Source organism: Tetrao urogallus (assembly GCF_951394365.1).
Source record: "Tetrao urogallus genome assembly, chromosome: 4".
NCBI lineage: Eukaryota > Metazoa > Chordata > Aves > Galliformes > Phasianidae > Tetrao > Tetrao urogallus.
The window spans coordinates 29,343,373-29,371,172 of record NC_136817.1 but is presented as its reverse complement, the minus strand read 5'-3'; the positions used below and the strand labels follow the sequence as shown (position 1 = coordinate 29,371,172).

The following is a 27,800-nucleotide window of genomic DNA, read 5'->3' as shown; positions in this document are numbered from 1 at the left end:
ATCCCCTGAGAGAAAAGATGCCCTGCTTCAAATACAGCTGCTGTAGAGAGGCTCCAGTTACACCAGTGCAACTTCTGCTTCCATAACAGAAAGGCGATTAAAACTGGGTTTACGCGTGGCAGCTGCTCCTCTGCTTAGGTTGTGGCACTTACTTCAAGTACGAAATTAATCTAGCCTTGACATAGTGCCTGGCAACTTTGTTTCCCCGCATTAGGCGGCAGGAAGGGCTGTGCAGAACTGGATGCTAGGATTCCTGGGTGTGATGACGCCCTCTGACACAGTTTTCAGCTGCGAACTCAAGTGTGCATGGTCTACAGCACTCATCACGTTGAGGCCCTCCCTGCTGTGTCTTGAAGTCTTTTGGAAGCTGTAACATAAATGGGAACTGCTGGATACAGGGACTCTTTTGAAAGCGTTTAATTTCAGCTTCTGCTCACGCTTCTACGTCTCTCAAGTTTCTGCTCTTCTGTTTGAGAGCTTCAGCCAAAGCCACCATACATATGAAAAAGCAAAACAAATCCCTACACTCCGTCAAAATTCACAGAGTCTGAATTAGCTCTGTACTGTTTACTCAGGCAGGTGACTGCCCAATTCAGAATCACAGGCGCTGGTCAGCCAGTTGTTCACCCGTTCCCATGCTATCTGTCCCATGGCTGCGGCCTGCAATTGCTCACACTTGGCTGCATACTGCAGGCAATACGTGCTTTATCTGGATCAGATGTGACTGCTGTGTGATCATGTTTCTACCATGTTAGCCAGATTGTATGTTTTTGGGGTTTGTGCTGGTTTGATGTGGCTTGGTGCAGCCTACAGAAGGACACAGGCCTGATACAGGGCAAAGGAGCAGGGATGTGAACAGGAGATGCCACCTCTAGCGAGAGGTGTGAAGGCATGAAATTAACCCTTTATAACACCTCAGAACAGACGGGTCTTGACAGAATGTATTTGTGCTTTGAGTCAAGTGGCTGTGGTGTTTTAGGTCTGGCAGAGGCACCCAAACACTGGGTATACTGCTTAGAATCATGGAATCACAGAATGTCCATCTCAAGTTGGAAGGAATCCACAGGGATCATCGAGTCCAACTCCTGGCTGCACACAGTACCACCCAAAAATCAGACTCTATGTCTGCTGTCCAGATGATCCCTGAACTCCAGAACTTGGGGCTGAGCGTGCTGCCCTGGCGAGCCTGTTCCATGCCCACTGCCCTTTGGTGAAGAACTTTTTCCTGATACCCAACATTGCTTGGCCAAATCATTGCCACAGCAACTTGTAACAGGCTTACCATAGGACTCAACGTTGTTCTAAAAATGCTCTGTAAAACATAGTAATACTTTAATCTTCTGCTTGTACAGAAATGGGTTGCCCTGCAAGTGGAAAAGGAAGTTTCAGTAAAAGCTTACCAGAAGGTTTTGCCTTATCTGAGCGTGATATTTCATATTCCATTAAATTATGTCTTTGCTAAAGCAAACAGAAATTTGCCTCTTTCCCAGTATCTACTGCCATCCAAGAAGGCAGCAAAACTACAGCAAATACAAACTGTTGTGTTTGTGTTTCTGAAAGAGCTAATAAAGAGCAGCTAAGTCTGGCTATCTGTATGCTGCTTCTCACACAAACTCCCTGAATTACGCCCTCTTTTAGCCAGCAAGGGCAGGTCATAAGAGCTAAAGTGGCATTTCCACCAGCACTTTGAATTGAGATAAACTGAATCTGCTGATAAAAGAGGTGATTTTGGGGAGGGTATTTTTGATGGATTCTTTATCCCAATTGCTGCATAGATGCTCAAACTTTCCTGTTGGAACAAGATTCTGCACATGATGGCCATGAGTCAGATAGCATTTGCTTTGCTGCTGGCTGCATGGCTGATTCAGGCTAGTTTAGAAAGTGCCCGGGGCTACCATGTAACTACCTTTCCTGACTGTTTTAGCAGGCATTTTATTTTGGACATCTGGAAAGTCAAAGGACATTTTGCAATGGGCAGTCTCCGAATTTTGTTCTACTACTCAAAAGCAATGATTTCTTCCATTAGCAACATAGTGACAGAGCACAAAGCAGGTGGTGCTGCACAGGGCTGGACACTTTGGCCCACAGCAACCTTCGCACGCAAGGTGTGTTATAAGGAGCCACTGAGACAAAACAAAAAAGAAATGCTCCCATCAGAGCACATTATTATAGAGTAGAGTATGTATATGTGATGCCCTGAAAAGATTGTGTGTTTTTTAAGAAAGTGTTGGGAATGTGCATTTTCCTGGTGGCAAAGCAACTAACATTTAAGTTATTTTAGAACACAACACACATAAGCACATTTTTAGAACATTAACATAAAGAGATACGGCAAATTGGTGCACTTGCAGAGTAGCAAAGTTGAGAAATCTGGTCAGACAGGTTTCCTAAAAGATTAAGAGATCTCTGTGTAAGTGAACATTAAGGTACTATTAAGATAACATTAACAGCAATGTTTCCAGGGATTTGGTCATTAAAAACAAAACAGAGGTAAACCAGACCATGCAAAAAAGCCCTTCCATATAAACAAACCAACCTATAGCAAATGGAAAGAACTTAAAGGTTACCTATGTAAAAAACAGTTGTGAAATTATCCACAAGGGAAAAAATCTGAAGTTGTATTGGGAATCTCAAATAATTTAAAATTCTTTAACTGTTACAAATGTTACAAAAATAAGGGCACTTATTTTTGTAACTGATGGATGCGAATATTGAAGTATGTTTTCTATTACAAACCCAGTTCCAACTCCCTGCTCCCCAGCTCATCCAGAATGAAAACAATCCATCTTATAGTTAAACGTTTCTTGTTGTGGCAGAAGTTTTTATTTACTATTGCATTTTTTTTTCTGCAGACATTACAACCTTTGATGTGGCTCATTTCTTTCAGAGTACATATTCACTGCAGAATTATCTACATTCAAGCCGCCTGAAAGGATTCCAACCACAAAATGCTTGCTGCGGCCACTTCCGTGCGCTGCTACAATTTCTTGGGGTACACATGTGGGATTTTTGGAAAGCACTGGGAGAACTGACAGCACTTGAGTGCTGGAGCCGCTAACGGGTTGTGTAACTTGAGTTTTAGCCTGTAAATCTGATGGGGCAGCCACTAGAGTTAAGGGGGCTTGTGAATGGCTCAGGCTTGACTTACTGGTGATACTCAACTTAGAGCTCAAAGGAGCTTTTCACCAGCGAACAAATCTTTTGTGTTGGTAAGGAGAGCATTGACCAAAGATCTTTAGGTGAATAAGGCAACTAGGAAGAGAGACAGATAGCAGTAATGCACTAGAAAGCGAGACTAAATCTCTGTTGAAAAAGGATATGACAGGCACAGCCTGTATTAACAACAGAGTGCAGCTTTCATCCAAACATCCCAAATAAAAGCAAGAGAAACCATTTGAAAGCCAGGAAGCTGGAGAAAGACACTCAGAAGGACACAAGTTTAAGATTTCAGAGTAATTTCCTTCAAATAAATCCACATCATTTACTACATCACATGCTTCTTCTGGGTAAAGTGAACAACAGGCAGGCACTAATAGAAGTTGGTGGGATGACGTTGGCTTTAGGAACCAAGCACATATAAGTGTAGGTATGGCCATTCGAGAAGATTTGCAAGAACAGCTGGCATTTCTGTAAGTGCTAATGAGCTATATCCATTTTTGTACTTTCCCGGAGGAAAGTACAAAGTAGAACTGTAGGTTCTACAGTTCTTCACCAAACACTGGAAAACAACCCACAGAGGTGGGTTGTGGCTAAAGCAGACGTGTTTTAAACTGAGGCATAACAGTGCGTACATGCTGTATGCATACTGGCTAGGAGAGTAGAAATGTGCATTGTGTGCAAAGAGGAGAACGAAGGTCTCATCAGCTTGCCTCTCTGCATTCTGCTGAAAGAAGATGAAACGCAGTTCTGCTTGAATCACAGAATCATGAAGGCTGGAAAAGACATCTAAGATCATCCGGTCCAAGCCCAACCCATCCCCACCATGCCCACTGACATCGCGTAGTGCCATATCTCCATGGTTCTCGAACACCCTCAGGGACGGTGACTGCACCACCTCCCTGGGCAGCCTGTGCCCCGGCATCACCACTGAGAAGAGATGTTTCCTAATATCCAACCCAAACCTCCTCTGGTACAACTTGAGGTCATCCCTTCTCATCCTACTGCTGCTACCCGGGAGAAGAGGCAGACCCCACACCACAACATTTTTTTTGGACAGTTGTAGAGAGCCGGAAGGTCAAGAACCGTGGAGATGTGACTTCGAAGGACGTGTTCAGTGGGCACGGCGAGGACGGGCTGGGAATTGGACCGGATGATCTGAGAGGTCTTTTCCAGCCTTAATGACGCTGCGTTTCTATGAGAAGCGCTCGGACCGAGACGCCCAGCGGCTCCCCTCAGACGGCGGACGGCACGCAGGTCACCCTCCAGCCGCACGGAGGCCCGGCTCGGCCACGCGCAGGGCGGCCCCGCCGCGCTTCCGCCCTCCCCCACCCCCGCGCCCCCCCGCGGCCGGGCGCGGTGCCGGTGTCGGGGCGGTGCCGGTGTCGGGGCGGGGCCGGCGGCGCCGGTGGGGGCGGGCGGGGCGGGGCGGTGCCGCCGCTGCGCGCTGTGTGCTGGAATGCGCGGCGCCTCCCGCCCGCAGCGCCGCCTCCCCGCTCCGCGTCCCGCAGCAGCCCCGCGGCCGGCCGGCCTCGAGCCGCCGGTGAGTGCAGCGGGACCCGGGCCCGGGCCCGGGCTCGCGGGAGGAGGCGGAGGAGGCGGGAGGGAGCCGGGCTGGGCGACGGGCGCTGTCCAGGGCTGATCGGCGGCCGCGCGGCGGGGGGGGGGGGCCGGGCCCGGCCGGGCCGCGGGGGGATCAGCACCACGGCTAAGGGGCCGCGTCGGCCGCCCGCGCCGCGCTCGCGGCGGGGCCGTTGCCCGCGCTCCGCCGCCGGAAGACGTTTCGGCCGGGCCGCCGCGGGCCCGAACGGAGGGCCCCGGGCGGCGCTCGTCCTCCGTCCGCCGGGCGACGGGCGGGAGCGGCCGCCGTGACCTTGCCGGAGACGCTGAGCCGCCCCCGCGCCGGGAAGCGGGAAGCGGGAAGCGGGGCCGTCTCCTCCGTCCCGGACTCCTCGGGGCGGCCGTGCCCGGACGGGCCCCGCGGCGGCGGCGGGGAGGGCCGCTTTGTGTGGGCAGGCAGAAAATGGCCGCATGCCTGGCTGCGAGGGAGGGAGGGGAGGAGGGAGGGCTGCGGGGGCACGGCCCGGCTCCCCCGGCCGCCTCCCGGGGCGGATGCGGGCCGGGTCGGGCCGCGCGGGGCCGGCGGCGTTTCGGCGGAGGCCGCGGCTCCCCCGGCCGCCATGGCGGGGCTCGGCCCGGAGCCGCGCTCGGGCCGCGCTTCCTCCGCGGGCGGTGTTGCCAAGAGGAGGCCTTCCCGCTGCGAGACTGCTTACAGGTGTGCTTTTTTTCCCCTCTCGGCAGAACCGCTGCTATGGCGACTCAAGTGCTGGGACAGTCCGGTGGGAACGGGCTCTTTCCCGGCGGCGCTAACATCGGCATGGCGTTGTCCAACGACATGTATGACTTGCACGACCTTTCCAAAGCCGAGCTTGCGGCCCCGCAGCTGATCATGTTGGCCAACGTGGCCCTGACGGGAGAGGTGAATGGCAACTGCTGCGATTATCTGGTGGGAGAGGAGAGGCAGATGGCCGAGCTGACCACGGTGGGTGACGGCAACTTCTCAGACAGCGACGCGGAGGGCGTAGAGGATAGCCGTGCTGCAGAGAGCGACCGTGGCGCCTCGGAAAATGTGGAATTGAGCTCTCTGGAAGCACCCGACGTGGAAACCCAAGGCCCGGATGCTTGTCCTCCACCAGAGACTCCCAGCACGGACAAAGATGTCCCATTGGAAGCTCCAGGCACTCCAGAAAGCTCTGAGGACAAGTGTAAGAACCTCAAGAACAAACCATTCCGTTGCAAGCCTTGCCATTACGAGGCCGAGTCTGAAGAGGAATTTGTGCACCACATCAGAGTTCACAGTGCTAAGAAGTTTTTCGTGGAAGAAAATGCAGAGAAACAAGTGCAGGTCAAGGAGTCTGATTCCTACAGCGCGGAAGAGGTGGACTTCTCCAAGGGTCCGATCCGCTGCGATCGCTGCGGCTACAACACTAACAGATATGATCACTACCTGGCTCACCTGAAGCACCACAACAAAGCGGGAGAAAACGAGAGAGTGTACAAGTGTACCATATGCACTTACACCACCGTCAGTGAGTATCACTGGAAGAAACACCTGAGAAACCATTTTCCCAGGAAAGTATACACCTGCTCGCAGTGCTCCTATTTTTCAGACAGGAAAAACAACTATATTCAGCATATTAGAACTCATACGGGTAAGTCTCTAGTTTCTTTTCATTTAAGTATGGTAACAGTAGAGGGAAACCGAATGAATGAAGCGAAAGACTATTTTTCTGTTTGCAGTGCTTGTTCCACCCTGATAAGGCCCATTGCTGTTGTATGTAGTGCTGTCGGGTTGTATCATGAGTTTGCTTTGAGCTCCAGTCTGCAAGCTCTAGAGGACAGAGAAAATCTCTCATTTCAGGGGCCTGGGAGGCGATGAAGAACATCTTGTTTAGGGACTTGAAACTTTTTTTTTTTTTTTTAAGAGAGCATGACAAAAGTGGGCATGTGATGGTTGTCAGGGTATGCAATGTGGAATCCTGATGTAGCCACTTCACAGCAGGAGCCCATACTGCGTTTGTTGGTCTATAGGAAGCCCCTGGGAGAGATTCCGTCCCGATTTCCTGCCCTCTTCTCCCATCCACCAGTTTGCTGTCTTGAAGGGAAGTGTGGGGATCCTTTCTGCTCTGATTTATACCAGATGGGCCCATGTGCCAACAGAGCATTGGGTTGCACCGCATCTCTGTGAGCTGCAGTTAGTTGGGAAATACCATGCTGAGATTCCTCCTTGGAAGGAAAGACTTCTCTTTGGAGGTTGCTTGCCACTGCTGACATCCACTCTGCTGACACAGGTTGGAAGTGCCATGTTCTGGTGTCTGCTCTGATGGGATCTGGAGGGTATGCTCTGGTTTTCAGTGTGTTAATACTCCTTAACAGTAGCCATGTGGTGTTGTTCAGAGGATAGCATTGTTTAAAATCGCTCTTGACTCAACTTATTTGCAGTTTCTTGTAAGAGATGCTGGGCAAACGGTTGTTCTCTGGTTGTTCTCCAGTTTTCTTTGTATGTACTGTGGGAGGTGGTGAGAAAGAAAGCAGGCAGAAATTACCAAAGAGCGGGAGAAAGCTAAACCCTCCCCAGGAATTCATGGCCAAGCATGAGTCCATGCTGTGGTGCCTTATATCTGTCTTGGCTTCCTATTCTCCTGTTAGCCTGATGTTGAGTGCCCAACTCTGACCTCAGAGAGATTTGCAGAAACTCACTCGGAGCAAGTTTGAGAAAATACTGTTCAAACTCTCCACAAGCTCTGAGAGAGGCAACCTGAGGCAATCATTCACTGTAGGACTCACTTCCCAGCGTCACAGCCTTGGCAGAGGGCAGAGCTCTTTGCATTGGCAGTTGCTAAGCTCTGAGCTGATGAGGACACTCAAGACTGGTGTAGTACTTAATGATATTTAAAAACAAAAACAACAACAACAAAAAAAGCAAGTTAAACTGTTATCCAGTTCCTCTTTTCTCCTTTAAATTAGGTTTCTGGTTCTTTGGTTCGTCATGTCTTCTCATTGTTCCAACTAAGCTGAGATGAATGATGATTTCAGCACTTTTTGGTTCGCTCTGGTGCTTGCTTTCTCTGCTGGGTCGTCTTAGCCTGGCAAATAGGGATCTTCAAGCCGATTCTTGCTTGATTAAAAAGCTCTCAAATATGTGGATTCATTTGGGAACGTGTCTTGTTTCCAATAAAGTAGGTTTTGTCCCCAAGTGTTTAAAGCCAAAGAGAAAGCTAAAGAAGAAAGAATGAGCTACTGGCAAGTATGCTGATCCACCAGGCTCAGCACTTCTGCTGGCACTACTGTGTAATTGATTGCTTTGCAGACTGTTAACATAACAGCACTGACTGTAATGAAAACTGTCTGAATAATACGAGTGTCTTTGGGTAATAGTTTTAAAGGAGAAAACGTAATAAAAATATCCATTGGAAAGGAGCCAGACGGTGAATTGAGGTTGTGGAGATAAGGAAGCTGGAGTTGTTTTTAGCTTGATGTTCCTGATTGTTGCACCTGACTTACTCAGTGTGGGAAGAAGCCTCTTTGCAGATAAATGTCTTCTATTGCATTTGGGTCGGTTGTCTGAAACACTGACTCTGCTCTGGTGCTGCAGGAAAGTGGTTTTTCTCCCCTCTGTCTTGGATTCATTGATGCTACTCACTAAAATGGCAATAAAATGCTCCTTTCTTGTTTCCCAAGTTTGTTTTCTGGGGGTCAGTGAGCTGAATTGACTTACTGAGGACTCCCACAAATACCAAAGCTTTTTTTGTGAGTGTCTTCTGGAGAGGCTTTTTTGGTAGCTTGTTTGCAACGAGCTTGCAAAATGACAGTCAATCCTTTGGCAAATAGCACTATAAAACAGCCCTTACACAACGTAGCCACGTGTTTAATTTTCAAGCGGTGATAGCATACATCTTATATTAGTTACGTTCATCACCTTCGTCTAGTATGTTTTGCTCATGTGCTCTATAGAAAATACAACGTCTTTGCCACGTTGTTGAAGTTACAGATAAGTTGAAAGATGTGAAATGTGAGGTACTGGGAATAGCACTCGACTGTGTATTCCAGGACCTTTGGCCACGATTTGTACTCACTGAAAAAAACAGCCGTTCCCTTATGACAAAGCCCTACCCCTCCCTGAGACATGACTTAATCTTAACTGGAAAGGGGGGGGGCAAGCTCTGGTTGTTAGGGTGATTTGACATTTAAGCACTGATTTAATCAAGAGTGCTAATCTGAACGATGTGATGGCAGGAAGAAATGCAGGCGATTTGCATGCATTACAAAGGTCTCTCCTCCAGGCGGCTGGAGGTCTCTGCCGCTGCAGGTAGGACTGTCCACAGTCTTTATATGGGATGTTTGCTGACACCTGAGTCTCGTTGAAGAGCACATTGGTTGCGTCCTTAGTCTAGTGTAGGAAAACGCAGTGATATGGCTCTGATGTGTCTGGAATAAATAGCAAGTGAGGATTTGCTTTTCCCTTCCAAACTTCACTCCCACCCCTGCTCCAAACTAAAACGTGTTGTTCCAGCTTGCAGTGACGGGGCATTCTCTATCTCTCAGATGCATTAGAAGTTTGAGGCAAAAACCGACCAAAGACCAAACAACCCAAAACTTGGTGCTTTTATTTGCATCTTCCTACCAGATTCTAAAATTGACCGCCTTTACTTTGGGCTTGCCTCTGCTTGAAAAGAAATTACTGATACTTACACGAACTGTCTCTTGTGAAGACAAAATTTGAGGCAGGTTAATTTCCATTAGTTCTCCAGAAACAGTGACTGCAGGTGAAGGAACTGCAGGTTTGAAAGTCTTCAAAATGTTGCTGCTATTCTTAAGCTATTGCTGGTAGCACAGTTTCACTGAGCCAGGCATTGCAGTTTTCCACATCCCAGGCTTAAACATGGAGGTGAGGGGAAGCAAAAACCTGGCTTCTTGGGTCGTCAGAGTGCTGGCAGAAAGTATGTAGAAAAATGAGCTCTAGTAGCTTAGGATTTCTGTAAGGGTAGCAGTTCCAATTGCTTTTTGCTGGAGAGCCGTTTGACTTCAGGTGGATGTGGGGTTGTGCCTTTCATATTCTGTCCCTTCACTACCCTGAACGTGATACATACTGGTTCACCTGAGACATATGCTTCTCACCGTGGTCCTGTTTTGAGAGAGAATGTGTTTTCAGATACAGCTTGGGGTTCTGTGACGGCCTGGTGGGTATGGCTCAGGAACCAAAGATGGGAGTCATGTGTGTTTCAGCAATTAATTTGGTGTTTTATTTTGTTTTTGCAGGAGAGCGACCCTATCAGTGTGCTATGTGTCCCTATTCCAGCTCTCAGAAGACACATTTAACCAGGCACATGCGCACCCACTCAGGTTGGTAAGCAGCAGCAGCATGACTCAGAAAAGGGGGTGGTTCTGTGTGACATGAAGTTGTCATCTCCTCCAGCGTGACCTGAGCTTTTGCTGCCTTTCTCTTTTTTAACAGCTAAGGTTGTTCCTACCTGCTAAAGATATATGCCATTAATAAAAGCGGTGACAGGAGAATATGTCTTTTTCTTCGCTATCCAGGGTGTATCCTGAGATTTGTAGGACTGCTGTAGTAGTTTTGCAGTAAATCCAACACTGTGATAATGTATGAGCAGGTTCTTGTTTTCTGTCTGCTGTCATAGATAAGTTCAAATCAAGTAAGCTGAAAAAGGTATGAACCTCCGAGAATCTCCCCTTGTGATGTCTGTGGTTTCATTTCATCCAGCAGGATGATAAATGACCATCAGAGGAAATCCTCATATTTTGCTTAGTTACAGAAGGATACAAAGTAGTGCCTGATTCTGGCAAGGATGCACTGAGGAGGAATAAGCAGACTTAGAGTGATTTGATCTTGTGGTACTAAAAGCCAAATTAGCAATTTTCACTAGCCTTTATACCCCATAATTGGTCATAAAGCTGTGATGTTAAGAACTCCCTTCTTTCCATTGCTCTGTATCTCCTGTTAGTCTTATTTTTAAATTAAATAATGGCATTCTTAGGAGCTTTTACTCCCATAATCATGCTAGACATAAGCACAGCTGTGCTTTGTGACCCCTTAAGCTCCCTATGGAGAGCTTACATGCATCTCAGCTCACGCTCTTGGTTTGCTAATATATGAATTGATCAGACCTAGGTGAAGTTCTAATCCTATGAAACAGTAACAGAAAGCATCCTGAACAGTCATTTCAATTTCAATAGCTGAGGCAAGAAGGCAGTTTTAATTGTTTTGTGATGAGGGTTTGGACCCATTAAAAATAGGCAGCATTAAAAGAACCTGCCAGTATTTTAGTTTGAGACTTTTTCAATTGAAGCATTCTGCTTTCAGAAACAAAAAACATTTTTGACTGCACATCTGTGCTAAATATGAATCTGTAAATGGTTTGGTCAACACTGTGCCTGGAAACTGTTTTTTCATTATCTTTTTCTTCTCTTGTCTGTGCAAAGACCAAATCTGTGCAAATTGGAAGGAGGTGAACAGTAGGATTTGCCCGTAGTCATTGACTTCAAGGTCTGGGAAGGAGGGCGTGAACTATGCTGACAGAAGTGCGATTGCACACGGAACTCTTGCTGTCATATAATCATAGAATGGCTTAGGTTGGAAGGGACATTAAGCATCATGTAGTTCCAACCCCCTGCCATGTACAGGGCCGCCCTCCACTAGATTAGGCTGCCCAGGGCCCCATGCAACTTGACATCGAATGCCTCCAGGAATGGGGTGTCCACAGCTTCCCTGGGCAGCATGTGCCAGGGCCTTGCTGCTCTCAGAGTAAAGAATTTTTTCCTAACATCAGACCTAAATTTCCCCTCTTTTAATTGAAATGTCACTGTCAGACTGTGTAAAAAGTCAGTTCTCCTCTTGCTTATGAGCTCCCTTTGAGTACTGGAAGGCTGCAATTAGGTTTCTGCAGCCTTCTTCTCTCCAGACTGAACAAGCTCAGCTCCCTCAGCCTTTCTTAGGAGAGGTGCTCCTGCCCTCTAAGCAGAATTTATCTGAGATTTATTTATTTATCTCTGTGGCCCTCCTCTGAGCCTGCTCCAACAGCCCCACAAATTTCTTGTGCTGGGGGCCCCGGGCCTGGATGCAGGAGCGCAGGTGAGGCCTCATCAGAACAGAGGAGGACAATCCGCTCCCTCATCCTGCTGGCCACCCCTCTTGATGCAGCTCAGGATACAGTTGGTTTTCTGGGCTGCAAGTGCTAGCTTATGTTCATTCATCAGTACCCCCAAATATTTTTGGGCAGGACTCTTCTCAGATAAATTCATCTCCCAGTCTGTACACGTATGTGGGATTTCCCTGACCCAAGTACTTGGCCTCATTAGTTCTTGTAGGCCCACTTTTCAAGTCTGTACCTGTCTCTCTGGATGGACCTATCCCTAGGGGACACTAGTCATGTCCAACCTCCATCTGGACATAGAGCCATTTACCACAACCCTCTGACAGTGACCATCCAACCAATTATTATCCACCTAATAGTCCAGTCTTTAAATCCATATCTCTCAAATTTAGAGATAGCGATGCGGCGCAGGACCATGTCAAAGGACTTGCGCAAGTCCAGGTAGACTATATCAGTTGGCCTTCCTGTGTCCACAGACTCTTTCAGACCATCCCAAAAATTCGCCAGATTGGTTAGGCACAATCTGCCCCTGTGTTGGCTGTCTTGGATCACCTGCTTTTGTCTCACGTGCCTTAATGTCTCTTTCAGGAGGATCTGAATGATCTTCCTGTGCACAAAGGTGGGGCTTACTGGCTTGTAGTTACTCTAGTCTTCCTTTCTCCCTTAGAAATGGGAGCGTTGTTTTTCTTTTTTCCAATCACTGGGGACTTTGCCTGACAGCTGTGTCTGTTTATATATGATGGAGAGTGGTTTGGCAACCATATCAGCCAGTTCCTTGAGAACCCTGGGATGTACGTCATCTGGCCCCATGGACTTGTGCAGATTTAGCCTCATGAAGTGGTCTCAGACTTGGTCTGCTTTTACGTTTGCAGAAATTTTGCTTCCTCTTACCTCCATGTAGAGGTTCAGGGAAGTGAGAGGTGTAGGAAGCCTGACTGCCAGTGAAGACTGAGGCAAAAACCTCGTTGAGTATCTCAGTCTTCTCTATGTCTGCTGAAGCCAGTTCCCCCTTGTCATTTATCAGAAGGAGTACACTCTCCTTTGCCTGTCTCTTCTGCCCAATGTATCAAAAGAAACTATTCTTGTTACTTTTCACATCCTTCAACAAGTTCTGTTCCATCTGTGCCTTGGCTTTCCTGCTTTTGTGATCCCATTTCTATATGCCTAAATGGCATTTTGGTATTCCTCCTAGGGCACCCATCCCAGCTTCCACTGCCATTTTCCTTCTCATCCCTCAGCCTGACAAGTAGGTTCTTGCTCAGCCATGCTGGTTTCCTGCCTCCTCTGCTTGATCTCTTAAGCTGGTGGATGGAGCGCTCTTATCCTCTGAGAAGGATGTTCTTAAAGAGCTGCCAGCTCTGTTCAATTTGTCTGTCCTAAGGACAGTTTCCTAGTAGATCAGGGGATCTAATCTAACAATTCCTTAAACAGCCTGAAGTTTGCTCTCCTGAAGTTCAGGGTCCTGACTCCTCTCTTTGGCAAGCCCATATTCCTCAAGATAGTGAACGTGACCAGACCAGACCTACAGCTCAGACTGCCTCTGATCTTAACCTCTTTAGTGATCTGCTATGCACTGGTGTTTTATTAACAGCTGAAGTTAAAATAATCCTTCATTAAATAATAAAGAGATGCTGCAGGCAGAAATGAAATTTTCTAGACTCCTAAGCAAGCATTACCCACCCTCTTGCCAGAGAGGCAGCACAACTATGGAGAAAAGGATTTGGAATGACTTTTCAGTATGCCTAGGAAGTGGCATGCATTAGTTTTGGAGGTAAATTTTTAAATGCTAGTTTAGATCTAAGTAGCACCCCTCAGCTGAATTTGTATAGGCAAAAAAGTTCTCAAAGTATTTTTCGACCTGGGTTATTGTGCTGAAAATGTTTTTCCTCTTTGCTTTGGAGTATAAATGGATTCTGCTGCACCAGTGTGCACTAAACCTCACATTTCAGAAACACTTGTGCATGCAGGAGTCATTTAAAAAATGCAGCTTTCAGTAGTAACAACATGATGGCTTTAGACTGCCTACATATTTCTTGCCAACGGTGGCCTGCAGCCAACCCATAAATGTGACCTAAATGAGACAGTGATGAACTCCACTGAACTGAACTGAATAGAGGCAGAAATCATTGAAGTGGCATATCTTTCACATGCTTAGTCTTTTGCTAGCTCATTTTCCCTTACTTCCTTTTCAATGCAAACGTGAAGTATGCTAAATTTGTGTAAAGTTGGACTTACTTGAAACGTTTGTGTGAAACTTCTATTCATCAAATGTTACATTTCCATTTTTCTACAATGCATTCAATGGACCAGTTGGGTATGGATTCCATTTGCTAATAGTACTGTAGAGAGATCTCTGCGGGTATGTATGCATAGCCAGAACTTGTGACTTTGTTACTGCTTGTTTGGTTGTGGACCCCCTTCCTCCCAGTCCTTGCCCTTTCTCTCTCTTTTTTTTTTTGCATATTGTTTTTGGTGTCTTGTGAATGTGTTTGTGATTTGTGGATTTCTTATGTTGATTGTATTTAATTTAAAAGGCGCATGGATATATAAATATATATAATTTTCTTTTTGATTTCATATTTCTGTGCTTGTCTTAGTGCAAAGTGATTTCCTTCCCAACCCTGTGCTTAATAATCACCACAATTCCGTCCCACCCTTCCTTCTTTAGGTGAGAAGCCATTCAAATGTGATCAGTGCAGTTACGTGGCCTCAAACCAGCATGAAGTAACTCGTCATGCAAGGCAAGTTCACAATGGGCCGAAGCCTCTGACTTGCCCGCACTGTGACTACAAAACAGCGGATCGCAGCAATTTCAAAAAGCACGTTGAGCTTCACGTCAATCCGCGCCAGTTTCTTTGTCCTGTTTGTGACTACGCGGCATCTAAGAAGTGTAACCTGCAGTATCACATCAAATCCAGGCATCCCGATTGTTCAGACATCACCATGGATGTTTCAAAGGTGAAGCTACGGACTAAAAAGAGCGAAGCTGACTTTTCTGAGAGCATCGGTGACAAAGTGGAGAAGGAGCAAACAAAAGGGGATTCGCCCACAAAGAAAACTGAGAAAACTGTGAAAGTGGAGAAAAAAGAGAACTTAGCAAAGGAAAAGAAGCCAACGAACAATGCTCCCGCACGCCAAGTGACGACCAGAAGTCGGAAATCGACTTCAGAAAACAAGGAGGTAGATATTAAAACTGAGAAAAATACTGAGAAACCGTGTAAAACAAAGAAGGTGAAAAGAAAGGCAGAGGCAGAAATAACTTTCTCAAAGCAAGAGCCTGCAAATGATACTATCGTAATGACAAAAAAGAAAAAGAAAGTGGAAACTAAGCCCAGAGACTGCCAGGAAGCTCAGAAAAGCGATGATGTACCAGAGGCGGAACCTAAAAAGCAAAATTCTTGCCTTAAGAAAAGCAGAAAAAAGAAAGCTCTGAAAAGTAAGCACAGTAAGAAAAGCAATAGACTTGATGAGGAGAAGATGGAAGAAGAGGAGGTGGCGGACAAGTCTCAACTTCCAGAAGAAGACAGATGTGTGAAACTCGACAGTCCGAGCAGCGACCAGGAGAAGGAGGAAGATCCTGCTGATCCAGCACCATTAGACAGTAATGTTGGTCATACTTGCAAGGGAGAGAACATCATTGCCAAAGAAAGCTGCGTACAAGAGCCGAGACAGCTTTGTTTGTCAGCTCAGGTTGCGGACACAGAGGCTGAGGAGAAGGATCAAGAAATGCCTGCTGCAGCAGTGGAGAGCAAAGACACTATCTGTGAAAAAGAGGAGAGAAAGATGGACACGGGGGAAGACTCTGAAGAATCTTCTCATGCAGTATCTTCTGAACAAAGTCTGGACGGACCCGCGGATGTATTACCAGATCTGGAGCCCAGGAAGGAGCCAGAGGAAACCTGCTTGGCAGAAACTGTGAGTAACCCAGACCCGATAGACCTGACTAAGACACGCATCCTAGAGACAGAGCCACCAGCAGATGCTGTGGGAGCGCCTGTGCCCCCAGAAGGGCATATGCAGAGCCCTGAAGTAGCTCTGGCCTTATCACCTCTGGATAACGCGGCAGTGAACGAATCTCAGGAAATGGATGAGGATGAGGGCATCCACAGCCATGAGGGCAGCGACATAAGCGACAACATATCAGAAGGCAGCGATGATTCGGGGTTAAACGGTGCTCGCTCTGTACAAGAGGAGACCAGTCCGAAGACCTCACAAGGAGCTGCCAGTAGCACAGCAGTCAGGGAGAACTATGTATGCATTTTTTGTGACCGCTCGTTTAAAAAGGAAGGTGAATACAGCAAGCACCTCAATCGCCACTTGGTCAATGTGTATTATCTGGAGAAGGCGACAAAAGGGCAGGAGTAGAAACAGCTGCGGTCTGGGAGCACATGTATCTTTTGTAAGATCTTATACAGCTTATGTACAGATATTGTAGATTCTTTTTTTTAAGCATGGTTTTCTTTAGTGTCTGCATTGGGTTTTTTTTTTTTTTTTTTTAAGCTGAAAATATTTTGGACAAGTTTTCGTGTAATGACCTCTTTAAATATTGGATCTCTTCATTAAAGAAGTAGGTAGGGTGTATGAGGCTGTGTCCTGTAAGTTCTGTCTGTTTATAGTTTGTTAGCTGATGCATTTGTTTTATAAGTTGAGCTTTAGGAACAAGGCTTGTAGCTACCATACACAAGTTGGATGTTTATAGAGCCACTGGCAGTTGCTTTTTCTTTTAGCAGCCAACTCCTATTTCCCCTCTCCTCTGCTTTTTAGTTCTTCTTAACATACCTTGATGTTCAAAGTGGTAAAAACTACTCAATGCTTTTTCTACCAGGAAGATAGCTTCTATCACATAAAAGAGCACTTTGTAAGACAAATCGAAGTTGGCTAGCGATGAACGTAACTGTTTAAGGTAATTATAATTGTGAACATACATTTCAGATCCCCTTAGTATGAACAGTGAGCCAAAATTTGGGGTTAGTCCTTCCAACTTTTGTTTGGAGAACCTCTGTCTTGATTAATATCTTATTAACTGTTATGTGTCATTGACTCTGTTGTGGGGGGGAGCAAGTTTGTTATTTTTAAGTTTTTGCTTTTTTTGCTGTTGTTGCTTTAAAGGCTTAAAATGTTGCACATTGTTTTTGTTTATACCTATGCAGATAAATCCTTTAGGAATAGCGCTTGTGCAGTACATGTACACTTTATATATGCATGTTGGGTTTCATTTGTGTAAGCTTTTGTTACTTTGAACCATTCGGATTCATTGCTTACCATGGGCCAGTTTTCTGTGATGTTCTTTACTGCAGATTTTTCTTCTTTTCAGAGGGTTTTGCTAGTTGTGCGTAGAGTTATGAGCTGTTTGGCTGTGTATTTTTGAGTAGCTTTAAAATTTTATATAGTTCTTAAGCAAAAGGATATCAACACAGTTCCAAAACACTATCTTATAGTTGTTTTTTTTTTTTTTTTCCATAGAAATGCCACTTCTGATATTTTTAGTACATATACAGAGTAATAAATTGTAATTTATAGTTTGGGATCACCAGACAGGAAAGTAATCACTGTCAGTGAAAATGGTCTGAAAATTGTACAAGTCCAGGTGTTGCTTGATTTTTTTTTTTTTTTTTTTTTCTCTATTTTAATTTCTACGATGGTCAGCAGTCAAGCTTCATAAGCTTAAAAAACAAACAAAAAAAATTACCATAGATGTTAGATTTTGATGAATTGTAATTACATCTCACACACTGAAAAACAAAGACAGACTAACTGGTAAGCAGCAAACCTGGCATTAAAGGCTGTAGGAATTCCTGTTCCTTATTCATTCAGGTTTCATTTAATAGAATCATCCTGTTTCCTCACGGAGAGATCATCGGTCACATAAGTGATCAGGTTATGATCTCAGGTCTATATGCAAGAAATATCGTACCGGGAGTTTTTAATTCTAAACAGATTTTCTTCTTGGCACACACAAACGTGAGAGAGATTGCGTGCCTGCCAGTGGCAAAATGTGAACACAATCCACATGAGCAGGGAAAAAGCAAAAGTCCCATCTGTGCTGCAAAAGACTGTCTTCAGGTCTCTTGTCAGGTGCAGCAATTGGGGGTGGCTTCTCATCAACTCTGCAGAAGTAACTTTGGAGGCAGGTGTTGTTTGCAGAGTGGAGCTGGGGAGCTAGTTCAGTATTTGTCAGTGTGTTTTAGGTACTCACGGTGTGCGTTCTGTGAATGTAAATTTCTAGAGCAAACCTTGGTTTTTTTCCTCCCTGTCCACATGTCATGTTCTCCCCTTCCCTCAGCCCCCAAGCTAACCTTGAATGAATAGAGAACAAAACTACGTTGCTTCTCCTTTTGGGAGAGATTGGTAAATAGGAGGCCAAAGATTTGAGAGGGAGGGCATCCCTCATGGCAGAAATAAATTGTATAGTGAGTTTTTGTTTGCTTAGATAGCATTCAATCCTTACCTTGGCTGTGACAATCATTGGCAACTGAAGATCAAGTTGCAACTATATTTATGCTAAATGTTAAGAAAAGAAACTTAGTTGAGTTGTTTTCCTAAACAACTTGTTGTAATAGTCTTAGATGTATTTCTTTTTTTTTTTTTTTTTTTAACGGTGTTTCTTTTATATGTAAATGTTGCCAACGTTTGTGAGTAACATGAGCAGATGCTGGAAATTCCAGTACTGTGCAGAGATATTGTAGCTCCCCTTATATCCTTGCAAAGAGCCCTTGCCATCTTATGAGAGACTTCAAGGACTTCAGCTATGTTCAGATAAACTTGTGGACTGGCCTGATAATTATTATGTTTTTAAATGGAAAATGTGGTGTACACTGACTTAAAATGTCTCTTGATGAGATAAAAACAAGGGTGTGGTTTTCTGAGGTACTGCACTGCAGATTTCTGGGAAGTGGTCAAGGTTTTAATGCTTGATCTAACAAGAACTCTTTGAAAACAGCAGTGTTCCTGTTAAGCAGTCTTTCCTATCTCAAGATTAGGAGCTGAAAATAAGACTAGAGAAATATTAAGAAGACAGGTCTCTTTGAGACCCTTACCAGCAGTGTCCTGAAATACTGTTGGTGTGTTACAGTGTTGGAATTCTCTGCTGGCTTATGTCCAAGATTTGGGAGTATGTTATGTTAAAGCAGCGAAGATGTACTGCATCATATGTACCTAAGATGTTAGAAATTGCTAATATTGAATATTTGTACTGGAGAATGCTGATTAGGTAAGCCACCAGCAATGATGGTTTTACTACGATGCAGCTCCCTCTAAACAATGACTTCTTTGTCCTCAATATTCTTAAATTATTTTGTGTCGGTTTTGCCAACAGTAGCCTAAGAACGGTAGGAGTGTTCAACCTCAGATATGTGGGTTGAGGAGTTTTTAGCACAGCGACAGCTCTACACTGCCAGTCCTTGGTTGAGCAACATGGCGTTTGAGGTTTTCATCTCCATGGATCTATCCACTCTGTAACTGCCTTGAGAAAAGATCCAGAAGTGGATAGCTAGGCAGTTGTAATCCATTGTATTGTAATCACGGCTGGACTAGATGGTTTTAGTTGTCTTTTCCAGTTGTGATGATTCTGTGATTCTGTAGTCATTGTTTCTGGGTTTCGATGATCTAGGCTGGACCTTCATTCATTGACAAAAGAAGAACGTTTAACATCTGCCAGGCCAGTTAAGATGTGGTAGCGTCACTGATTTCAACAGATTTAATATAGCTGAGAAGTATTAACCAAATTCAAGAGGTTTCTTGAATGGCAGTTGTGTAGATACGTGGCATGCATATTAACAGAATCCAGATAGCTAATGGAATTGTTTCATGTGTACATACGTTTCCTCCCTCTAAAACTATCCTAGTTAACTTTTGTAAGCTGGCATGGAGTTGTGTTTATGACATTTGGTTGCACCATGTTTGATGCTTTTACAGTGCAATACTTGTATTCTCTGAATAAAACCAAAGGTAATTTTTTTTTTTTCATGTTCTCTACTGTAGTGCATGATGGCCTTTTCTACGTTTTTAATGTAAAACAAGCCAGATCATACATCCTATTTTCACTTAAAGTATGTTTTAAGTCTTTTGTTCAAAAAGTAGTGTAAAATTAAACTAAATTGCATTATATTAACCCTTTCAAGTGTATTTTCCTAAGCATAGTTCTGATTAAATAAACTTTATTATGGAACTCGTCGCTTCTGTCTGCCTGTATGGGAACTGTTGATCACGGCCTGAACCTCTGATTGACCACGTGAGGTGAGCAATGAGTCAGTCCTAGGAGCACAGGTGAAGACTGTGCTACTGGAAGGAGAGGAGCCTTGTTCCACCTCTCCTAGACCCCATTTAAGAGCTGACTACCACTGGGGAAGGGTCTCTTGGAGATTGCTCCTCTTGGAGTCTTCTCAGTGAGCTCAGGATATGGGTATTTTCCATTTTTCTTTAGCATGATAACCTGTTTAGCCTAACTTTTCTGTGTATTTCTTGATTACAACATCCGTATATTCATTGGTTACACACTGCTACTTATTAATGGCTCCAAAAAATGTTTTTAATTAAAGGAGTATGTTCTGGCTTAGTCTTATAGATAAATGTGAGTGAAGTTTATGGTAAAGCAGGAATTGTACCCAGTCCTAATTGTGGGCTGCCATGAGATGCCCTGAGGCCATGGCATAGAGGTGGTAGGTTTGAGTACTTCTCTGCTTCTTTGCCTTTGCTGCGTGAGTTAATTATTTCAGACTGGTTCAATGGAGGAGGCCCTGCCCTTTGTACCACCAGTTTGTGTTTTCACTCTCCAGAAAGGGACAAAATTAAGTGAACTGTAATAGAAATTATGTGACTGGGTTGCCAATGGAAGAAACTATTTTCCCTTAAATCTGCATCCTCATCTTCAACTAGCTGCTTGTATTGTGGCAGAAAATGGGGTAAAACCTATCAGGTTGAAAATGTGCTACTTTATGCTGAGTTCTACTGTATGCCTAATTACTTTTGTTTGTTTTTCTACAGAACTGAGTAGAGAAGAAGAAGCGCGTGGCTATGTAGTACCTTGCAGGCCAGCAGCAAGACAATGCTATGACTTTTGGATTCAAGGCAGGCAGCTGAACCACTCCCTTGCCCACAGGTTGGTGGAAGGGGCCACATGAACCCTTCTTAGTGTCCTTTAGCACAGTTCAGGGCAGTACACTCCAATGGCTGCTGCCTGCAGCAGGGGCTGTGTTGGAGGTGAAGGGATAGATGAGTTGTGTATGTGATTGGGTTTCCATCACAAAGAGCTGAAGGAGAGCTGGGGCAAAAAGAGGAAAGGTGGTGAGCAATCTCAGGGTGAGGATGGGCAGGGACGTGGGCAATGCCCTGGGTGGGTGACCAGGCAGCCAGGACCACCTCCAGAGGTGCAGGCACAGATACCTGCAGCCTTAAATGGGAAATCAGAAGGTGAACAGCCTAGAGGTACATAGATTTCAGGAGCACAAGTTTTCAGCATAGCATATGCTTGAGTGGATAGGAGCTTGAAACTTGTGGCCCAGTACACCACTCTTGCATTACAGGCCATTTTGGGAGCACTAACAATGGGTAAAAGTAACCTGGGTAAAAAGTGACCTCTGCATGGAATTTGTTCTGCTTTTGCCACAGAAAGCAGTAGCCCTTTTCCTAGGGTAGGAGTCCTTGACATAAGCAGTGCTGAAAAGTGAATAGCTACTGGGCAGAGAAAAAGCCTCCTTTTTGGGGGGGACACGTGCCAAAGCAAATCAACTCAGGCTCCCAGCTACAGCATCATGTTCCTACTTGCAGGGCAGTGGGGATATGCAATACTCCTTTGCTTGGCCTGGTTTGGTATCCCCTAGTCCCCCATTCCAGCTGGGGGAAGACAGGGAGCTCCCTGCAGTACTCCAGCAAATGAGCTGTTCTGCTGAATATGCACTTTTCAGCTTTCCTCACTTTTCTAACAGAGCTATACATAATTGCACCCAGCCTGGGCACACTGAGCCATGAAGGTTGGGCCTTCCCAGGAGGCTTAACTCTCCCAGTCCTGTCTTTACACCTCATTTTTACACACAGACTCAACAGAGGAGCCAAAAGCAAATGTGGTTTGAGATTAAATTAGCTCTTGTCCATAGATGTTAAAAAATGTCTTGCCTCTCAGGCTGTCCAGCGCAAGTGTGAAATAGACACCAACTTTGAGAAGCTCAGAACTCATAAAAGGTATTTCTGTGCTTTAATCTAAGCACTAATTGCTTCCATATTAAAACCTCCTACATGCTGAGGTTTTACATCTGTCTGGAGCACACATTTGTTGTTGTTGTTGTTGTTCCTAGCTGTGGCTGTTGCTAGTTGTCTGCTCTTATGGCCTGAGGAGTCAGTAGATACAGAGTAGGCTTTGCAAAAGCACTTAAAACACCTGCATAACTCCAGTCCTTGTGCTGGCCCTGCTGGCCCAGCTGCCTCACTTGCATATCTTGCTGAACACAAAAGGACACAGCATGGGAGGCACATTCTTCCCTGCACATCCTCATGTTTCAGGCAGGAAGCCCTTTCTCCTGAATACAATTTCAGCATTGGCTACTGATCTTTGTGAAAAAGGCTGTGTTTCCAAATATCAGGGGACCTGCTACACAGGTCCCTGCGCACATTGTCTTGCCTGCAATTTTTCATGGCTGACTCCTGGGCTGGGGACTAATGCTGTCACAAAGGAAGGCATTCCAGTTACTCTTCCTGCATTTGGTATTGTTTGCATTTTATATTGTCTTTTCCACAGTTACAGCATTACAGGAATGCTGTAGGAGATGCCTGTTTTTATTTATCAAGCTAGTTTGAACAGGCCATGTCTAGACTCTTTTCCTGATTCCCAGTTTTGCTGGTAGAGCCGTGACTATTTCTATGTCCACTTCTTCAGGACTGCTGAGTATCTCCTTCACAAAAAATGAGATGCTAGCTGAAGCAGTGTTTTCTGCTGTCTTCTCTCAGAACACTTAAGGGAAATGGTGTGGCCAGCAGAACTGGGGTGGTGATTTTCCCCTCTGTACTTAGCTCTGGTGAGACTGCACCTTGTGTACTGTGCTCAGTTCTAGGACCCACACTATGAGAAGGGTCTTGAATTGCTTGAGTGTGGGTGGAGGAGCGAGGGGAAAAAACAGTGAAGGAACCAGAAAACCAAAGAGTGGTTGGGGGAACTGGTGCTGTTTGGTCTAGAGAGAAGCCTGAGGAGAGACCTCACGGCTCTCTGTAAGTACCTTAAGGCAGGCTGTAGCAAGGTGGGTGTTTTCCCCAGACCTCTATTCTGATCAACCAAAGAGGAAAGCAGGATGAGACTGCTTGTGTTGTCTGTGTTCACCTGACTGTTGTGTTTGCTGTCTGTGTGGCTAGCTGTTTACCTGCCTGCTGTGTGCACATGCCAGCTGGAAACTTGAGCTGCTCCTGTGGTTGGACCTGGCAGCTTGGAACTGCAGTAGTCTTACTCCTCTTTGGCTGCCAGATGTGGCATGGTATGTTTTCCTCTAATACAGGCCATGTTGCTAGTGCTGTTGTATAGTTTGCAAGATGCAAGCCCACACGAGTGCTTTTCTGGTGATTTCAGAAGAAGACAAAGGAGTCTTGAGAAGGTTTTTTTTTTTACTGTACATCCTCAGTTTCAGAAACTTTTACACAAGCTACAGAAACCAAACCAAAGCAGTGAGCTGCAAGTTTCTTTGTCAGGCACTTGAGCAGGCCTGCTTTTCTTTAATTTCTTTTTCCTGTGTCCAGATGTAGGGCAATGCTTCAGATACTGAGGGGACCTAATTTTTGGTCAATAATGTTGAATAACTGCAAGCTCCTGGGAATGTAATACCCACACCAGAGAACTCCCTGGTCCTCTTCCCACTTCTACCTTCTTCTGCTTTGGAAACAACATAAAGGCTCCAAGAACCAGGTGATGGTTTCTGACCTGTGAGAGCATGTCTGCAGGAAAAGACCTACTCTCTGAGCAGCAAAGTCAGCCAAGGGCAGGCAGCTCAGCTTCTGTGCTGTATCTCAAGAGTAAACTGGGAAAGATGGTTGCTCACTGACAGCGCCTGATCTCAGGGAAAAGAACATTTCACCTCACAGAGCAAGGTACCAGCCATTCAGCTTGCTTGAACCAGCTGCAACTCAATAATTATATTAGACTTGTGGTGCCTTAAATCAGATTTATCTCACCCAGACCTCCCTTGAAACTGTGCCTGTCTGCCTTTTAGATGAGTCTAAGCTCTCCTGAGTGTCGACAAGCATCAAGGTTCTGAATCCTGTCTTGCTCAGACAATGGTGAGTGCTATCTGTTCCCCACAGTTCTCAGGTTTTCTACAAGAGACGGAGGCTTTTTGGTTCTGTAGGCCGCAGTACCTGGGATCCGGGCCCCTCTGATGTTACTGATATATGGTAAAAGGGGAGGCTCCCGTACCACCACTGTGGTGCCCCTGGGCGTATAGGCTCGGAGTAACAGTTCCTCTTCTGCATAAGCTGTCACTGCCACCCAGCCTGCAGAGCAAAGTAAAAAAAAAAAACAAAAACACAGTCAGTAGGAAGAGTTGCTCATATCAGAACAAGGGTTCTCACACAAAGAAACGTTAAATTACCTGTAGAGGAAAGTTTGATATCTGCAACTGCCTCACTGGTACCAGTTCCTTTGAGTGTAATGTCCTGAGGGACAAGTGGGGGGAACTCTTTCATTCGCTCTTTCCCACCCATTGGAACCTAATGTCAAAACAATAAAAGATTTAGCAGTTAGAGATGCTTCAGTCCTCCTACGTTACACTAAACAGCAATGAACAGAGATATTAAACTTTTGTTATCCAAATAACAAAGAGCTGGTTTGTATATCCTTAGAGGAGCTACTTCCAATTTGCAAAGAGCAGAATTGGGATCACATCCAGAGCAACCCAGCCCAGTGCAGCCCACAGCTCAGAAGTGAGCAAAGATGGAGTGTGTGCTACATGAACCAGCTGTTGGCTCAAGCCAGCTGCCTTCTTGTGGGTTACGTCACTTATATGTACACTCAATGTGTGCAGGAAAGTTGCTGCCAGGACAAGGACAACTTACCCTGTTCCCAGTCTAGATGTACTATCCCAGTCTGTGGCAATAGTAAGGTCAAAATAATAAAAAGGTAGGGATGTATCACCAGGTGGGACAGTCTACCAAAAGCTCATGACAGCACCTGCTTCTCTTACCTTAAAGAACTCTTGGCCAGCGTGCTTCTCATACATGACATCCGCACTGCTCAAGGTAGTAATGTGGACTGGCAACAGCTTAGAAGCCACAACAGAAAACCAGGCAGGTTTTTCTCCCTGAAATAAAACAAAGTGCACATCATTCATGCTAACAGAAAAGCAACCTCAAACTGCTCTCTCTTGCTCCATTTCCTTGCTGTATGTTGAAAACTTGTCTTTTACTGACATCTTGCTTCTGTCAGTGCAGAGCAGCTTCTGCATGGAAAGCCCTTCAAGGTGAAAGTGTTTATCAGCATTTAAAAGCACTTACGGTTTTACAATATAAAATACTGCACATTGGTAACAAGTATCACCACTCTCCATCCCAAGGCATTTTTACTTTACACAGTGCTTTATTAACAGAATGATCATCTTGAAAGCAGTAAAAAAAAGGAGGTGGAAGTTACCTGGACTATCTTTTATTGTTTGGTCCTATACCAAGATGAAGCTGCTGCTATCAAAACTCCTTTTTTTGCCTACCTGTAAGTAGTCTATGCGCCCTAAAGCTGCTAAAAACAAGACCATTCCTGGCTTGAGAATGAAGGTCCGTGGAATGATGGCTTGTGTTGGCAAAACCAGCTTTACTTCTTTCTCTGTTAGGAGATTCAAAACCTGAAAAATAAATTGTACAGTCAGATCACACTGTTTTCCATGATTATTCAACTTCAGAAGAAGGAAGACTGTGCTCAGTTTCCACTTAGAGCTCTAAGGTACCTTCACACCAGACACTAGCTATTAGAGAGCAAAGTGGCACAAAGTGAGTTAGAGATGATCTTGCAGACATCTTCTAGGTAAGTTCTGACACCAGTTATCTTCCTAAGCTCCACCTTTTTCAGTAGGGTGGCACAGCTAAAGAAGTACAGATTTCTCTGGGTGATACTGGTATAAACTTGTTTAAACAGTCCTGTACTTCTCTGCATTATAAAGTGTGCTGACATACAGTTCCTTAACAGAGATCACAGTATGCACCATTCAGAAATACAACAGCAAAAACACAGTGAACCGTGACCTCCTGAAGCACAGTGCCACAGAATACCTACACAGTTTTCCTTTACAATCCCTGGAGTATCAAAACACCAGCGAGCATCCTTCACTTCGTTGTATGTGAACTCTTCTCTTTCCTCATGCTTCTTAGAGATAGGGCATGGATCTTCATCTATGCTGTATGACAGCACGTCAGGGTCAAAATCAACCACAGAGCTCTCCCGGCGTTTAAATGTTCTTCCAACTCTTCCTGGATTAAAGTGAAAGGTTTCCTGTTCATTCATTTATTAACTTGCATTTCCTCCAGTTGGACACCTGTCCCTTCCCTTGATTATTAGGGATGCATGGCTGTGATAGAAAGGTGATTAAATCATTGCGTGCATGTTCAAAAGCCAAGATGCTAACAGATCCTTCTTATAAGGGATCTATAGCACTCCTTAAGCCCCAAAACTTTAGCAAGAACCATATATAGACAGCATGTTCCTCTCACAATTAAATGAAAGTGAGTTCTTACAGAGTGGGTAGAAATTGCTTGCCAAAATGAGATGCATTCTTCAGAAAACTAGGGGGTTAACAGTCCTTGTGTAATGCAGCATTTCAACCAGGACATTCCATCACCTTTTACTCAGACAATACTCACCCACTAAGTAACCTTGCTTTTTAAGGCGATTGAGGTGCTTTTTTTCTTCATCGCTTAGCTGGTCTTCTGTTTTTAGTGCCTCTTCTTTCAGCCTCTCCTGCCTTCTGAATATCCTGTCACACGTTGGGTTAATAATTGGAAATTTCAACAAGTTCAGCGTTGTTCCTGGAAGAAAAAAAAAAAAAAAAAAAAAAAAAAAGATGACACATCCAGACCTCTGGGTACCTGTCATATTTAAACTCTGAGGAACACAAATAAAGAAATAGGTGGAACCATGTAACAAAAAGTTGGAACTAAGCGGAGTGGCTGAAGTGTGCTACCACCCACTTGGTATCTGCTTTCTTGCTGAAAGGCTTCTCAAAGGAACCCACAGTTAGCCTCATGCACGCTCTCACTAATTAAAATCATGCTAATGCTGGCACATAGGTCATCTGAGCTGATTCTGCACAACTGCCCAGTACATTTTTGGAAGGTCTGTCTAACTCCTGAGCAGCAAAGTCTTGCGACCCTAGGGCATGTTTCTATGAATATAAGGGACTGGAATAAAACCAGCAGCATTTGGGTGAAAAAGATGATTAAAAATCATATTTTACTGTATATATTGGAACATTGTATTACAATGAGCAAACAAGGGGATTTACTGACCAACACGATGCTGACAACTCTATTTGATCAGAACTGAACATCGAAACTGCTACTGTAAGAGCAGCGGGCTTCACAATCTATGGCACTTAAGACCAACCTAAGACACCTCAACAAAGTCCCTGGTTTTGCTGTGATTGCTCTACAAGGAGCTCATGAGTCCACCTCCTGTTACAGAATCAAAGAATAGTTATGGTTAAAAAAGACCTCTTCCATCCAATCCAACCTCAGCCCATCCTCACCATATCCACTAACCACTTCCTTCTGTATCACATCTCCACACTTTTTCAACACCTCCTGGGACTCCACCACCTCCCTGGGCAGCCTGTTCTAGTGTACTACTACCTCCTCAGAGAAGTGATGTTTCCTAATATCCAACCTGCGCCTCTTCTGGTGCAACTTAAAGCTGTTTCCTCTTGTGCTATCACTGTTTCCTAGACGAGGCTGACTCTCACCTTGCCACAACCTCCTTTCAGGCTGTTGCATAGAGCCAAATGGCTTCCCCTGAGCCTC

General features: G+C 45.1%; 2 protein-coding genes across 2 annotated transcripts in view; one reads left to right on the top strand and one right to left on the bottom strand.

Moving 5' to 3' along the window:
- SRP72 (signal recognition particle 72) overlaps positions 1-27,800 on the bottom strand; it is a gene marked incomplete at both ends in the record, with an annotated part of 62,348 nt that overhangs the window by 33,288 nt on the left and 1,260 nt on the right. The gene's annotated exons all lie outside the window — the stretch shown is intronic.
- On the top strand, positions 5,468-16,193 carry REST (RE1 silencing transcription factor; the record flags this gene model as incomplete). Its single annotated transcript, XM_079534843.1, has 3 exons — positions 5,468-6,368; positions 9,976-10,059; positions 14,497-16,193. The coding sequence occupies 3 exons, from the start codon at positions 5,468-5,470 to the stop codon at positions 16,191-16,193; spliced, it is 2,682 nt and encodes an 893-aa protein (XP_079390969.1).